At 35.0% G+C, this 16,838-nt stretch overlaps 1 protein-coding gene across 4 annotated transcripts in view; it reads right to left on the reverse strand.

The window, feature by feature from the left end:
- TBC1D5 (TBC1 domain family member 5) overlaps nt 1–16,838 on the reverse strand; it is a 551,029-nt gene that overhangs the window by 86,231 nt on the left and 447,960 nt on the right. For all 4 annotated transcript variants that reach the window (XM_023513703.1, XM_023513693.1, XM_023513698.1 and 1 more), the window contains one exon: nt 8,342–8,427. In XM_023513703.1, coding sequence (XP_023369471.1) covers nt 8,342–8,427 — 86 coding nt within the window. The remainder of the gene's footprint in view (nt 1–8,341; nt 8,428–16,838) is intronic.

Below are 16,838 nucleotides of genomic sequence, written 5' to 3' on the forward strand. Positions count from 1 at the left end.
TTTGTCCACAGTGACAATCTGTTTAGTATAGCTACCTTTCTCAGTTATCTTAGCTAGAGCTTCTAGATAACTTGCTACAGCTCCTCTATCAGCACTTGTTGCTTCCCCTTGCACTTTGATGTTCTGTAAATGACTTCCTTCTTAAACTTCACGAACGAACTCTGCTAGCTTCAAACTTTTCTTCTGTAGCTTCTTTCCCTCTTCCAGCCTTCACAGAATTGAAGAGAGATAGGGCCTTGCTCTGGATTATATTTTAGCTTAGTACAATGTTGTGGCTGCTTTGATCTGCTATCCACATCACTCAAATTTTCTCCATTTCAGCCATGAGGCTGTTTTGCTTTCTTATCACTGAGCAGGACTTTTAATTTCCTTCAAGAACTTCTCCTGTGCATTCACAATTTGGCTCTTTTTCCTCAATAGTCCTAACTTTTGCTAGGCACGGTGGTTGATACCTGTAGGCCCAGCTAGCTACTCATGAAGCTGAGGTGGGAGGATTGCTTGAGGCTAGGAATTCGTGACCAGCCTGGGAAATACAGTGAAAATCCATCTCTTCAAAAAAAGAATCCTAGTTTTTGGCCTATCTTGGCTTTTGACATCACTTCTTCACTAAGCTTCATCATGTGTGGCTCTCCCTTTCACTTGGACACTTGGAAGCCACTATATGGTTTTTAATTGGCCTGATTTCAGTGATGTGTCTCAGGGAATGGGAAAGTCTAAGGAGAGGAAGATAGACGGAACAGCTGGTTGGTGGAGTATCTGAACACAAACAACATTTATCAATTATTAAAAAAACTGCCTTCTTATGTGGATGTGGTTTGTGGTGCCCTGAACCATTATAATATTAACATCAAAGGATACTGATCACAGCCACCCTAACAGATATAATAATAATGAAGATTGAAATATTGGCAGAATTGCCAAAATATGACAAAAAAGACAGAAAGTGAGCACAAGCTGTAGGAAAAATGGCGCTGATAGACTTGGCTAGATGCAAGGTTGCCACAAAACTTAAATATGTAAAAAAGTACAGTATCTGTGAAGCACAATAAAATGAAGTGTGCCTATAATACTAAGGTTCATCAGCTTCCCTAGACTTTCCCTGGACTCCTCTTTTTCTCTTGCATCACACCTCAAGTCCATCAGCAAATCTTCTTCAAAATATATCCTGAAACAAGCCACTCTTCTCTCCTTGCACTGCTAATTTCAAGTCACCCTACCATTGCTTATCTAGTTGCTGATTTCCTAACTAATTTCTCTTCTTCTTCTCCTTTTTATAGACCTTTTCCCACACAGCAGTAAGATTAATGTAGGTAAGATCATATCATTCCACTGCTCAGGACTCTTCAGTGAATTCCCCAAATACTTAATTTAGGATGAAATCAAAACTTTTTCAATAGCCTGCAAGGATGGCTCCCTATGATCTAGCCTCCTACTATTCTCCATCCTCATCTGCAACCACCTCTCTCCTCTGTTGTTCACTGGGTTGCAGCCATACCGGCATGTTCACTGTTCCTCAATCTCAGAAACATGTTCCCACTTCAGGAGCACTGCCCTTGCTTTTCCATGTACCTGGAAGGCTCTTCTGTGAGAAACCATGCAACGCGCTCACTATTAAATATCTCTTCAAATATCATCTTTTCAGAGAAGCTCACTTTGACTACTCTCCCTAAAATAATGAGCCCCTTTACTCTGTGTCCCTTTACTTTGCTTTGTAATTGTTTTTTTCATAGCATTTTCACTTCCTTACATGATCTTTTGAGCTTTTAAAAATTTTATTGTTTGTTTCTAGTACTAAAACGTAAACTCTGTGTTTGTCTTATATAGGCACATAGTAAAAGAAGAATTGTAAACTGCAAATAAACATTTAAAAGGCAGTTCAAACTTATAATTAGTTAAATAAATGAAAATTAAAACAACATTAAAGTACCATTTTCATCTTTCCTATTCGCAAATCAAAAGTCAATGAACCAACACTGGTAAAAGTGCTTGGGTTCCCTTAGTCACCCGCTGAGGGAGTATAAATTGAAACAAAATTGAAAATCTTATCAAAGAGTTTTTCTCCCTCTATACATACTCCTTAAAACCATCATTCTACTTCGTAGAGATTTGTTCGTCATGATTCAGTCCTTCTTCTGTGTTCAAAAACCACTGTAGCTATGAAACCATTGATAAAGTCCCTGCTTAGCTATTTAAGGCCTAAGATGCTTTAACTAGGCTGGGTCCAACAGCCATAATTGGCCTTACTACTACTTTCTAAGCTGTTTGGAGACCATTGAAGAGTTGTTTCAATGAGGGCTGTCACTTATTAGCAAGCAAGAGGAGATGTGCAGATGATCTAGGGGACATACAGTATATATTAACGGGGGAAACTCTCAGAAGTGATTGGGAAGTAGAGATGAGATAGGAGACAGGCAGACACCAGGAAAACAGGAGGCTAATACCTGCTACATCTACAGCAATGGACTTCTTGTGTTGCAAATCCAAATAAGGAACGAGGATGCAAAGATGACATGTGATTTCATGGATAAGAATAACTCTAAAAATCAAGAAGCCTGATTTCTCTTCTCCGCTTCACCATGGATTGCTATAATTAAGTCTTTAAAAGCAAGTGCCTAGGTATTTTAGTGGTAGATTTTCCATTACATGTGTGGATAATATTCACTATGCTCTGATTTTACTTACTTGCACATTTCTTTTAAAAAATGGGAATTGACATTTTCTCATTCATTCAACTTTTGAGCTCAGAATGACAACTTAACATTCAAATCTTGTTCCAATTTTGTCCTTAAATAACCAGAATTCACTGCTATAAAAAATAGTACATTTAAATTGTGACCAGTCTTCAGAAAGACCCATCTAACTTACTTAAGAATCTGTAACCAGTGAAACACCCAACTGAGCAAAGAAAAAATGTATTTTCTAAAGCCTACAATTTCTTATAAAGTCTCTGGAATTTTCTTTATTCCAGAACATTCATGGATTTTCTGTTTTGAAAATGACACAACATAATTTTTCAAAATGGGTAATTCTTTCTCTTATGCGGAGGTGATGAAATAAATGGCAGCTGAGCTATCAGTAGTACCTCAAGAGCATATGTCATTTCATCAGCCTTTTTATAGAATCCAGAACTACAGGTCTTTTAACTTGCTTAAGCAATTTCATATAACCAAAATTAAGTATTTTATTAGATTAAATTAGGACTTAATAGAGATGAAAGAAAAGAAGCTTAGTTCTCTGATCTCTCACTCGGCAGATCAGCAATAATCTCTGTGCTAATAACCTTTCCAGGTTTCCTCTGCCCCCAACAGAATTTAAAGAGCTTAATTGATATCTACGATAAAGGACTCCAGAATTAAAACTCTGCCAGATAGGTCCTGTGTAGAAGACCTCTTTCAGGACCCCTACATGGGAAAGAAGACTCTAATAAGAAGGGTTCCCTGGATGCGTTACTCAGTGGCACTCTATTCTTACCCCAAGAATGCCTCCTGGCTAATAATTCCCCCTCTCTTCTGGGGATCATGATATACTTCAGCTTGGGAGTGCTTCTCTCAGGGCTTGGCCTAACTAGAATGTCCTGAAAAACTGCAGGTTCCCAGGAAGCACAAATATTGTTCCAACAATTGTAATTTAATACTACAATCTGAGCTCTGTGAGAAGATAAACCACCTCTGTCTTTCTCATTGCTGTTTTCTCAGTACCTGGCACAGAGAAGACATTCAAATATTTGTGAAATGAATGAATGCTTTTTAGCTTCCCTTGTAAAGTAACTTATGTGCCTAAGACTGATATCTCACATGAGTCTGAACATCCTTGATGTCAGGGCCTGAGTCTTACAATCTTCAAATTATTAAGGGCCTACCACAGTACCTGACACTGTTTATAGTATTCAATAAATATATAAATACTGGTTTGAAACCTAAAAGGCACTGTAAGACTCTCCTGAAAAACTTTCACTGTATATGGTCAGTAAGATTTTTAAAATTAGGCTTTATTATATTTACTTAAATAATGACTGTATTTTGCAAAGATATTTTATTGCTAAATTATGATGAAGAAATAATATGCTACTAATGTTCCCCAAGCCACAAAGCCATAGAATCTATGGTTATCAGTATTAGTAGCTAACTTGCTGATCGGAATTTCCAAAGACACCGATGGCTACATAAATGCAATTTTGAGATATTTTTGTGTTAAATAGCTGAGAATTTTTGCTATGAACACATGTTTATCTTAAGTGCTTTTTATGCTCTGTTAAAGATAGGTGTTAACCAACTTAGGTAAAATGGTAATACTATCTTCTATCTAATCCAGAACAAACAGACCTTTTTCCCTTTTTAAAAAGAATTTAGGCATACTTCACATATAATTTATGGACTGTAAATTGTATACAATCACATATAATATAAAGATGTATATACCTATGTAACAACCATCCCAAATAACATACCTGGGACATTTCTTTTATCCTAGAATTCCCTCTTGTCCTTTTACAGTCAATTCTAACCCCTCCTCCTCAGTCAGCCAAACTCTCTTGTTTTTATCACAACATGTTAGTTGTCTGTTCTTGAGCTTCACATGAATGGAACCATTTACTATGTACTCTTCTCTGTCTTTCTTTTTTCACTTAGAGTAATGCTTTTGGGATTCATCCATATTACTGCATGTACCCTCCCTGTATACCAAGGGCCACCTGTAGTTCATTCCTTTACATTGTTGACTATTATTCCATTACCTGAACATACCATAATTTATCTTGTCTCTTGTTGATAGATACTGGGTTATTTCCAGATTTGGGGAACTATGAATAAGGCTGTATTCTCATGGAGGTGTTTTGTTGATGTTCACTATTGTATGTAGATACATGTTTTTATTTCTCTTGAATAGACACTTAGACTTTGAACTGCTCTATTACAGGGTAGATGTATGTTTAACTACCAAACTATCTTGCAAAGTAATTATACCTTTCTCCACTCACATCAGGGATACATGAGGCTTCTAGTCATTCCACACTCTTGCCATCATTTCCTATTGATAGTCATTGCGAAATGATATCTCATTATGGTTTAATTTGCATTTTCCTGATGACTAATAATGTTTAGTATCTTTTCATAGAACAATGATGATTTTTATATCTGCTTTTGTGAAGTGTCTATTCAACTATTTTGCCTATTTGGTCTTTTTCTTGACTTGTAAAAATTCTTTATATATTCTGGATAGGAGTCCTTTTCAGATACATGTATTACAAATACTACTTTCCAGTGTTTGATGGTTTGCCTATTCATTTATTTTTTTCAGACAGAGCCTCAAGCTGTTGCCCTGGGTAGAGTGCTGTGGCATCACAGCTCACAGCAACCCCCAATTCCTGGGCTCAAGCGATTCTCTTGCCTCTGCCTCCCAAGTAGCTGGGATTACAGGTGCCCACCACAATCCCCGGCTATATTTTGGTTGCAGTCATTATTGTTGTTTGGCGGGTCCGGGCTGGATCTGAACCCATCAGCTCAGGTATATGTGGCTGGCGCCTTAGCTGCTTGAGCCACAGGTGCTGAGCCCATTCATTTTCTTAATGATGTCTTTTGATTAACAGAAAAAATTAATTTTTATAAAGTTCATTTAATCTATCTTTTCTATTGCCTTTTGTTTCCTGTATAAGAAATCTTAGTCTCAACTACAGAGGGTCCCTAGACTACTGATTAGGTTTGATGATTTGCTAGAAAGACTCATGGAACTTGGAGAAGCTACTGTATTCATGGTGACAGTATATTGCAGTAAAAGGATACAAATTAAAATCAGGGAAGGAAAAGAGTTGGGGTCTAGGAGCAATAAGCCCAGTATGTAATGAAGAAACACTAAGGGGACAACAGGTCTATGAAGATGGAGGGAGAATCAGTTTGGAAAATATTAAATTTGAGATATGTATGGAACACCCGAGAGAAAATATTTAGTAAGCAGTGGATTATTTAAGTCTGGAATTCAAGGAAAGGGGTAAAAAACTGAAGACAGAAATTAAGGACCATTCAGCTATAGATAGTATGTGAAGCCATGTCGATAGAGAGGAAAGAAGCCTGGGGAGGGGGGTGTGTGTGTCCCAACATTTATAGAAAAGAAGGAGACTTCAGCAGAACAGGAATGAGATAGAAGGGCCCCTGGGACAAGACTTTTATATTCCTTATTGAACTGTATACGTTATTTGTACATTAATGATTTTCTAATTTGTCAGTCACACCCACTACACTATTTTCCTAATTTTCTATTTATTTTAATTTTATTTTTGACGTATATACTTAAAAATATTTGTTGTATAGCCAAATCCACCAGTTGTTCCTTTTGTGACTTCCTCCATTACTTTTCAGGTTAAAACATCTTCACAAAATTATTATTTGTCAATTAAAAATAAATAAAAAATTAAAAAGTTCTCACATAACTACTGGTCAGATGGGCACCTATATTTCATTTCCATGTCTGCGTGTTTGAGTACACGTTGGAATTTATTTTGTTGTGTGGTAAGGTTATAAGTTGATCTCTTTTCAAAGATTTGCTGGTTTTCCTAGCACCATCTATTAATATTAACTCTTTCCTTGCTCACTAGTCTATGACGTCTTCTATTTCATGTATTACCCTTCATTTAGTTCAATTTCAATTGTAAGCTCTGAAATTGCAAAGAGATGATGAATAACCTAATCATCAAATGATACTTTGCATAAGAATCTCAATGTGCTTAGAAGAAATACATAAAACAGAACTAACATTTTGCAGAAGAAAAAAGCAAGAGAAAAGACCAGATAGAAGAAAATAAAAACATGAAGGGGAGAAAGGAAAGGTTCAGTACATTTCCTTTGGGGAACAAATAATATTGAATTTGTAAATAAAACAAAACAAAACACACACACCCACACACAACTAATATGTGTTGAATGCATTCCCTATAGCAAACATTGCCCTAGCTGCCAGGAGATGGTGAATAAGACCAAGTGCCTGCCTTCAGAGGTTTAGATTTTGGTAGAGAAGTTTGGGAGACAGAAAATAAATATATAAAGAAATCATATAACTTCAGTTAGTGATAATGAGACAGAGCAAGGGGACATGGGGACAAGACAGGGAGGGAGGCAAAGAGTTGCCTGTCTGAGGTGATATTTGGGCTGAGCCCTACTAACTCATGAAGAGGCACAGGAAAATGGGTGTAGAAGAAGTGCTCTAGGAGGAGGAAGAGGTAAGTGCAAAGGCCCCAGCAAGGCCAGAACAGAGAGAGGGTCTATGAAGCTGTAGAGAAGCGAGGAGACGGGAGAGTAGAAGAGCTTAGCACGGGCTATAGAACCGGTCTCATAATTACACAGTACGTCAAAGTATAGGACAAACAGATTTTAATCAAAGATGAGTAATTTTATAATAACATTATACTAGGATGGGTGGGGTTCAAAATATAAATTTAAACTTTAAGTTCAAGTTCAAATTTAGCCACTTTGTTGTAAACTTCTTCCCACCCCCAGACTATAGGTTCTTATGTAGCAGGAATTATAACTTATTTTTAACTCTCCAGAAACAGTAGAACACACTGTGTGTATGTACTCCATAAATGTATATTTAGGCTGTTGGAATTCTACTGAAGAAAAGCTACCAGATAGGCAAAATGCTTAAAGAAGAAAATTCGGACAACTTGGCAGCATTTATCATTACTAACATTTTAGTCTTCCCGAGTAAACTTTGAAATTACATTCTAATTTGAAACAGTTCTGGTTTGACAAGTTAACTCTCGAGACATCTGAATATAGTATTATGAAAGAACAAAACTGTTCATCAACCCTTTATGCCAATGTTAATTTCTTTTAAAAGTAGGATTTTAATGTTTTTTTTATTCCTACAGTGACCCTTAAAATTTCTATGTATGCAATCACAAATGCACACACAAGATGCATTTATAAGCTTATTGTGTAGCTAAAGACAGTTGGGAAACCCAATTTTAATTTTGTTACTGAAATAATTTTAAAATATATTATAGAATTGCCTCTTTTCAATCAACAGCAAAAATCTAGAAAGAGATTATACAAGTAGGCACAATTTATTCAAGTTTATTAGTGTTAGAAAAATGAAGTTGCCTAACTTCAAATTGTAATAAGTACTCTTACATAGATTTAATTTTTCATCTTATCACTGACATCAATACTTACCATTTTCTGAGGCCTTAAAAAAAAAACTTAGATAGCTTATTTAACAAAGATTCATTATATACATTAGCCACTGATATGCTAAAATCTGGTAAATTATTTTCAGCCATGTGCAAAATTTCCCAATGACCTCTGAGACCATCTTTGTGATTTATAACTATCACCAGAGAAAGGAGACTTACCGGCTTTTGTTCATGAGGTCTGCTCCCCTTGCTTTGTAATAATCTAAATTTGGATGGAATTGGTAAGTCACTGGTCTTGGATTTCTCTAAAGGAAAAAAAAAATCAAAGATATTTAAATTATACAGTCACACATAAAAGGACTGAAATAATCCTTTTTATATTTCCTCAGAAAAGAACACATACAATAATGAAGGTTAATAACTACCATGCTTGGACTATGCTTTTTAAATGTGCTTCCTTAGTTTTGATTAAGCATTAAAATTTTTACCTGTCTCACAGTTCACATAGATTTATGCCTGTCATTAGGGTGATTTACTTATCTATTTTTTTGTTTGTTTTTTGAGACAGGGTCTTGCTCTACCACCCTAAGGCTGGAGTACAGTGGTTCAATCATAGCTCACTGTAGCCTTGAACTCCTGGGCTCAAGTGATCCTCTTACCTCAGGCTCCTGAGCACCTAGGAGTACAGGCACGTGCTACCACACTCAGCTAATTTAAAAATATATATATGTTTTGTACAGATTGAGTTTCACTATGTTGCCCAGGCTGGTCTTGAGCTCCTGGTCTTCAAGGAATCCTCTTATCCAGGCTTTCCAAAGTGTTGGGATTATAGGTGTGAGCCACCATGCTTGGACTAGATTTATTTTTCATGATTTCAAAATATATATAACTTTCCAAAATAAAATGAGACAAAATTATAACAAAACCAGAAAACCACATGAGATGTAACACAAGGACAAACTATGCTAAAGGGACTGAGAAATAGAAGTTGTCAGCCTAACTGCATTTTTTTAATTGAATGGTAACTATGTACATTAATGCACTTCTGGGGTACAGTGTGGGGTTTTCACACACAATCTGAAATACTTCCATCAATACTTCCATGACTTCCTTCATGTCGTTTTCTGCTAACTGCATTTTGAAGAGTAAAAAAAATCACTTAGTTTTTTTTTTTATGAACAGAATTTTAAATGTCCACTAGATGGCACGCTGAATCTTTCTTCTCCTAAAATGAGTTATTTCAGAATTCAACAGTTCTTTTAAAGTTAGCAATTTCTATGTCATCTATCCTATTTATGAGTTTAATAAGTGTCTAAAATATTTTAGGTAGCAAAAATATCATCAGGATAACCATTACAATACAAAAGCAAATAGACCAATGCTTATTTTCATAAAAGCAGCAGTAACACTGCCCTTTCTGGGATTTAATATGATGTATAAACATTGCAAACATGCTCTTGAATCATTAGGTCAGTATGTCTATTTAAATATGTTTCCATTATTTAAGTGCATCAAGTCTCTCACAGGTAAATACAAATTAAAGAAATATACTTCTAATTTATAAAGACTTAATATACTTATATTTATTTAACCAGTAAACATAACTTAAACGAATACCACATCTCTAAAATGTTCAATTACATGTATTTTCCATTAAAAAGTTTTAACAAAACTTATAATAAATGTGTTCTCATATTTACCTGAGAATATAATTCAAGTTAATAATTAGGTCTTTTAACAAGGGCATGTACCATCCTTTGGGAGATATATCTAGACACAGAGAAGCTGCATTTTATCTTAATAGAAAATTACCAACATGCTCAGATATCAACCCATGGAGACATAATCCCAAGGCACTGACAGACGTGCATGAAGGCATAGGGGAGGCGGGGGATATAATTGCTAAGGTTAAATAGTTGGAAATTCATCAAGCTAACGAGCTGCATCTTAATGGCCATGATGGACCTTTTCTTTTTCTGCTGAAAAGAGAATATTTACACAGCTCAACCCTTTCAAATCTCTTCCAAGCCAGCCCTAATCATCTGACAAAAATGACAATCCCTTGATTTAGCTCCAGCTACTACTCCACTAGTTTGGTATTCAACACAGTTCTACAATAATCAAATCTGAATTGCCTTGATGAAGATAACTGATGCTTCCATGACTACCATACTATTAAGTCTTAACAGTGCAACTTTTCTCTCTCTAGGAATTACATAGGTTTCCTCATGGTAGCTGATGACAACCTGGACCAAAGTATAATGAATGGGAAAATAAAATAGAGGTTAAAGCCACTGGTAGATTGACAGTGCATTCAAGATTTATTTTAAAAGCTAAGTTTTGCAGGACTATCACTCATGACGAATTTTGCACTTTATTCTCAGTACCTAGAAATACATGTTGTTTTTGCGAATATCCGAGGCTTTTCTTCTCTGACTTCCAACAAACCAATAAAGGATTATGTTACTTTTTGCTAGAAAATAATGAAAGAAAGGATCACATGGAGTAATTTCTTGAAACATCTTTATAAAGAAATGACAAGCAATTCAAGACACGGAGTGCTGATCTATCTAAGCACTTAAAGCCATTATTAGGAATAATGATCTAACTCGAACATATAAATGAGGCTCAAGTATTGCTTTCACTGAGGCCTATTTAAATTCCTAGGAGACTTACTGGTATCAGAGAGGTAGTTTAAAGTACCACTGTGCTAGAAACAAACAGAAAAGAATCAAAAGATGATGTTGAAAAACAGCATTTGAAATGTTAAGAAAATAAAATCAGAGGTTATAGTTGAAAGTTATTCAATAGGGTTTTCTGTTGAGGACATGATGCTGCTTCTGAAACATAAATATACAGACGTATGGATGATCTAGACCAGAACTACCAACAAAAATGTAATGTGGTTCAGAAATGCAAACTTCATTTATCCTTTAAAGATTTCTAGCAGCCACATTTGGAAAAGGAACACAGGTGAAATTAAATGTAATAATGTTTTATTCAAGTCAGTATATATAAAATATTACTATTTTAACACGTATCAATATATAAAATTATCAACAGGATATTTTAAAGTCTTTATTTTGTACAAAGTCTCCAGAATCCAGTACATATTTTACACTTACAGCACATCTCAATTTGGACTGAACACACTTTACGTGCCACATGTGGCTGGTGACTACTGTCCTGTCCTGTCCTGTCCTGTACTGAATAGCACAGAACTAGATGTCTGACATATGTAGTAGGTACCATTGCATGGCTGTAAAAATCAGCATTTTGGCATGAACAATAAAAAGGTTGTGAATTTTTCATACATTAGGATTCAGTACTAGTAGTTCCTCAATTTATCTATAATTCTTCTCTTTCAATTAAGTTAGTTTTTTCTTATCTGAATATGTTTTTAAAAGCTAAGAAATTTTGGAATACCTTCTCACACATCCACAAACCAAATTAAAACTAAATAGCATAGACAAAATGCTATCAATGATTTCCTTAGGGCAATGAAGTTAAATGAGTGAAATTTATGCAACTGAAACATTTTAAACACAAAGAGATACCTGCTATTATGTTAGAAGATTTTTTACAAATAAAACTTTGTAAAAATACAATGGCTCTGATTTCTAATCTCTAAAGATCTAGGATTTTCTCTGAAATATAAGAGCCACTAGAATCCTACATATGTAACAGCAGACCCCATGACAATGATAATTTCTCATTGTGCAGAACATGTTAGGTCAACATTTTAATATTACATCTTTATTGGAACAATTAGTAATTACAGTCGGGGTTGCTTAATGCTGGGGTTATATTCTGAGAAATATGTCTTTCCTCTTTGTGTGAACATAGTACAAGCGATCTTACACAAAAATAGGGGGCACAGCCTACAACCCACCAAGGTTACAGAGTATAGTGTATTGCTTCTAGGCTACAGACCTGTGTGCCATGTTACTGTAATGAATACTGTAGGCTGCTATAACACAATGGTATTTGTGTACCTACATATATTTAGATACATAAAAGGTAAAGCAAAAATATGGTATTCTAATTCTATGGGACCACTGTCATATATGCAGTCCATAGTGGACTCAAATGTTGTTATTTGACACATGACTGCATTTTAAACTCATTTTTGTACAATAGGGCTTCAACTACTAAATATTATGATTGTTTCCAAATCAATTTATATTTTTAAAAAATGCTCTTGTTTTGATGAGTTTTCCTTTGGAGGAAAGATAAGAAAACGGTAATTATACCTTAACTTTGTATACAAAAGAATACCAATTACATTCCATGTCCTGGGAAGTCTATGTAACTACACATAAAGAGGCAGAAATTGTAAATTCAGTCCACCCTGGAATTACCATGCCTTTCCCAGACCAACCAGGATGGGCTTAAAAAAATCTTTCACAAGATTTCAGTTAGTTAATGTCCCAAGTATCATTCAACTCTCTTCTGTTGAGGTTGCTGAAGCTCTATTTAAAACTTTCTCTTCAGCATTGCATTTTATGGCAATATAAGAAGAATGCTGAAAATCCCACCCAGGGCCTGGACAGACTGGAGTTTTAGGAGCCACCTTAAAAGTTGTGTGGACCAAGTGACTTATAGAAGCAGAAATGACAGTGGTAGAAACAAGTATCCTAGATAGAGCTAGACGAAAAAAAAACAGAACAAAAACAAACAAGACCCAAGCTGTGCTTCTGACTTTACAAAAAGCTTTTGCTAATTTAGTATGATCACAAAATCAATTTCCAAATAGTGCTTAAATACCATTGATTGATATAAGAGAAAAAACTGAAATCTATCTAATTTCTCAGTTATAGGGAACTTTCTTCACTTCTGAGGCCTATATTTTATGCTAGTAACCAACTCTGTAATTCAGGCAAAATAAACATGTGTCAGAGAATGAGAATGAATTGGATGGTGACCAACTCCCTTGGGCATACTCTGTAATGGAAGACCACAAATCAGCAGACCACCGTCCTCCCCCTGCCACTCCTTACCCCTACGGTCATGTTTTAATATTTTAACTTCACACTCATTTTGTCATGGCAGTATAAAAATATTTCAATGTTAAATTGGCTATAAGAAGTACCAATAATTACAAGATGGTACATGACAATTTTCCTTGTTCTGAGCCTGTGAAATCAAGCTCGTCCAATGGCCATTACAAATATTGCTTTCTGGATTGATCCCCTAACTCCTCATCCTTACTTGAAGATACCTCTTTTTGAATCATCATACAGACACTCCAGAAGGAAAAAGGTCTGAGGTACTCATCTTACTTTGAATAGCACATCTTTCAAAGGGCTGACTATATATAAAGACTCGCAGAACAAGAAAGAGCAAAAGAACAGCAACTCCAGTGATATCTGTCTTGATTTTTTAAGATACCAGTTAATGGAGACTCAAAGTTTATGTTGAAAACAAAAGCACCAGGGTAAATGTAACATTGCTTATCTGTGTTAGGGACACAAAGCTACCTGGGGTCAGAGGGGTGGGGAGTGGGGAGGTGGGGTAAGGCAAGGGATTAGTGAGGCTTGTACTTGGATATAATAGTACTTGTACTACCAGTATAATAGCTGAGCAACTTTAAGGAGTTAATTTCACTCTTAGCTCTAGTTTCCTCATCTGTAAAGCCGTAGTAAGAATTAAATGACAAAATGAAAACTAAGTTCTCAGCACAGTGCTAGACATTTTGTAAGAACTCAATGATTACTTTCTGGTACCAGTAAGTGCTGAAAAACAGACCCTGAATTAAGGGCACATATGACAGTTTGACAACCTAAAATCCATGATGACAAATAGGTAGAAAAAGTGATGTTTTATACTTCTGATAATCCTATATAAATTAAGGATAGATTCTGTCAAACACTGTATTTGTTAGAGCAAAAACACACACTTAGGAAAAATTATTATGCATGCTGAATTTCATATCTGGGGAGAAAGGCTGTCTAATTTCTCTGGATAGGAGCACATGTGTTTATAAATTTTTAAAAAGGTGTGAAATCATACTATGCTATTAATGAAGTATTTGTTTGCTACCTTATGAGATTATAATAATTATTATTAGAAAATAGTGATTTCCTACAATATGTCCCAATTATCATTTTTATGATTTATTAGTCACCATTTTTACATTAAATTAAACAAAGTTCCTGTAGAACTTGTTTAATACAAAAAAATTATTTATATTTACAGTATAATGTATGTTTGTCATGAAGAAAAGAAAACATTTGACAAATGAAGAATTGCTTAGTTTTCTTTCCCCTAATATCTTGCCACTAAGCCTTAATTTTTATAGCATGCTAGATTAGAAAAGGGGAAAAATAAGGCTCAAAAGGAGAAACGGCACTGTAAAAATGTGTTGAACGTTTCTCTTTGATGAAAAATGAGACCCTTATTTTAGTGAATATGTTATTGCCTCAATGCTGGGGGGAAAGCAACCATCATTAGAAAAACGAATTGCTCAGCTGTTTATAAGCAAAAAGCTCTGGGGGAATTTCTCAGGACCCCAAAGGCAAAGCATTAGAGGGTTATGCAAACATATGTTGCAGGTGTTTTAGGGGAGACAGGTGGGCAAACCTCAGCTATGGAAGGGAAGTTAGTTTAATATGCTGTAACTGAAATGAGATAACCTAAATGCATCCAAGTACAGAGACGCCATGGCAGGAGTGAACTGGAGCTGTAGAGCAAAAACTCTCCCTAAAATAATTATCTTGTTAGTGCCAAGCAAACAGAATTTTTCTCTTCTTGTAGTTTTATAGAAAACAAACACTGCCAATTACTTTTTTTTTTAACTAAAGGTATTTTAAACCTGGAACAAAGAACAGCCTGAAATAGAGATAATTATCTGAAAAAGATAAGGATGAAGTATTGTTGCCTTTATTTAAACAAATATTCCTAAGGAGACAGTTTGCTGTAATATTCCCTCTTTGGTTCACCAGGCAACATTAGATTTATCATAATTCTCCTAAAGCCTAAGATATTTCTATATTAAAATGCTAATTTTGTCTTTTCTTTTGCCTGTAATTAAAGCTGAGGAAATTTGTGGTCTGATATTTACTGATTGCTAGAGGGTTCACAAAGGTCTCAACATTTCTGTCTCTTATTGCCACACACTGCCCTCTTCATTAAATATAGATACAGTATGACAGTGAATCAAAAAAGCAGACATCACACGTACAATCCTACAGGGGCACAACATTTTTTGTCTTTCCACATGCACACACACATATCAATAAGTGGTACTACTGCATCAAATCTAGACTTTGTCTCTTGGTTCCACTTCTTCATTGCCCCAAAGTTGATTTTTCATCTTATGTTTTCTGTGATTGAGGACAATCCTCAGTTTACTATGTCCTTAGGTATAATAGTATACTGAGCCTTACCTTCCATATCTAAACTGTTTTTCTTTTTAAGAACCTATATCATAAATTAATTTCAAGTACTATGACATAAATTCAGAAAACATCAGGTTTGGAAAAATAAAACCTAGTTTAGTTTTTTTAAACAATACTAAAACCCCAAAATATGTGGGTATGATGTATTTATCAATTAACATAGATCTTAGTGAAAAATATAAATATTTGTAACTTTGTTGTAAATAAGAATATTATTTCAGTTCCATCTCTGACTTAAATATTAATGATTCCTAAGTATTTTGATAAGAAATGTATGTCATGATAGGAAATAAAAATTTTAGAGCAATTGGCAAAAAAAATTAGATAATTCTCAACTATGTATCTATATACTGAAACAACAAAATTAGAAGAGAAAAATTTAAAAAAAAAAAAGGAAGCAAAAACATCATTAATTGGGTAAAGACAGAGACAAAACCTCTGATGCCATGCCAGCCTCATTTTACATACTGAATAAGCCCAATTCCCTAAAGTGACATCCCCATCTCTACCCTGGCAAGCCGAGATCTCAGATGGCAGAGAAGCATTTTAAACCACCTGTGCGTTATGCTCGACTTTAGCTTCGCACAATAAATAGACACCAAAAGAGAAATAAAATTTTTCCTTTTTCTAATGTATTTACATTTTTGAATTCAGCATGCAGGAAGATGCCAGAGTAACATGTCCTATCCCCACCCCCATTTGCTATTTATACATATGGAAATTAGGAGTTTAGGGCTACACATTTTTTTTTTTTAAACTATTATTGGGCCTCGAAATACTCTTTTTGGATAGTTGGCTCTTTTCCGTACTGCTGAACTCTTCACCCTTTTCCTTCCTTCAGTGTCAGTGGGGTGGAGGAGCTTAACTCAGTGGTTTAAAGAAATTTGGAATCCCATTTGTCTTCCTAAGAGTGATTCCCAACTTTTATTAGTTAAATGAAAAAGAGGAGAAAAGGTGATCTCAAAAAAACTCTGAAATATCCTAATTTAGGAAACAAACTTAAAGTCTTTGATATAAAAACTGTCATTGAAATTTTTTTTTAGAAGTGTTAGAATAGTTTAGTTAAATTGTCATCAAAATACAAGCAATTCAAGAATGACATTAGAATTTTTTGGCCTTCATAAGTCTGTGACCCTACAGGAGGACTAATGTGAAGATACAGTGTGACTGTATTTTCTTTTTCCTATCTTCTTCCCTTTCATTATCTACTCTTATAATTGCCAGGGAAACAAAAGCTCAGGTCTGGTAAGAAGAAGCCTTGCACAGCCACTTTTAGTACAACTGTGGGAGTAATTTCAGTGAGAAAACATCTTGGA

Source organism: Otolemur garnettii, unplaced genomic scaffold (genome assembly GCF_000181295.1).
Source record: "Otolemur garnettii isolate 467f Iridium unplaced genomic scaffold, OtoGar3 scaffold00002, whole genome shotgun sequence".
NCBI lineage: Eukaryota > Metazoa > Chordata > Mammalia > Primates > Galagidae > Otolemur > Otolemur garnettii.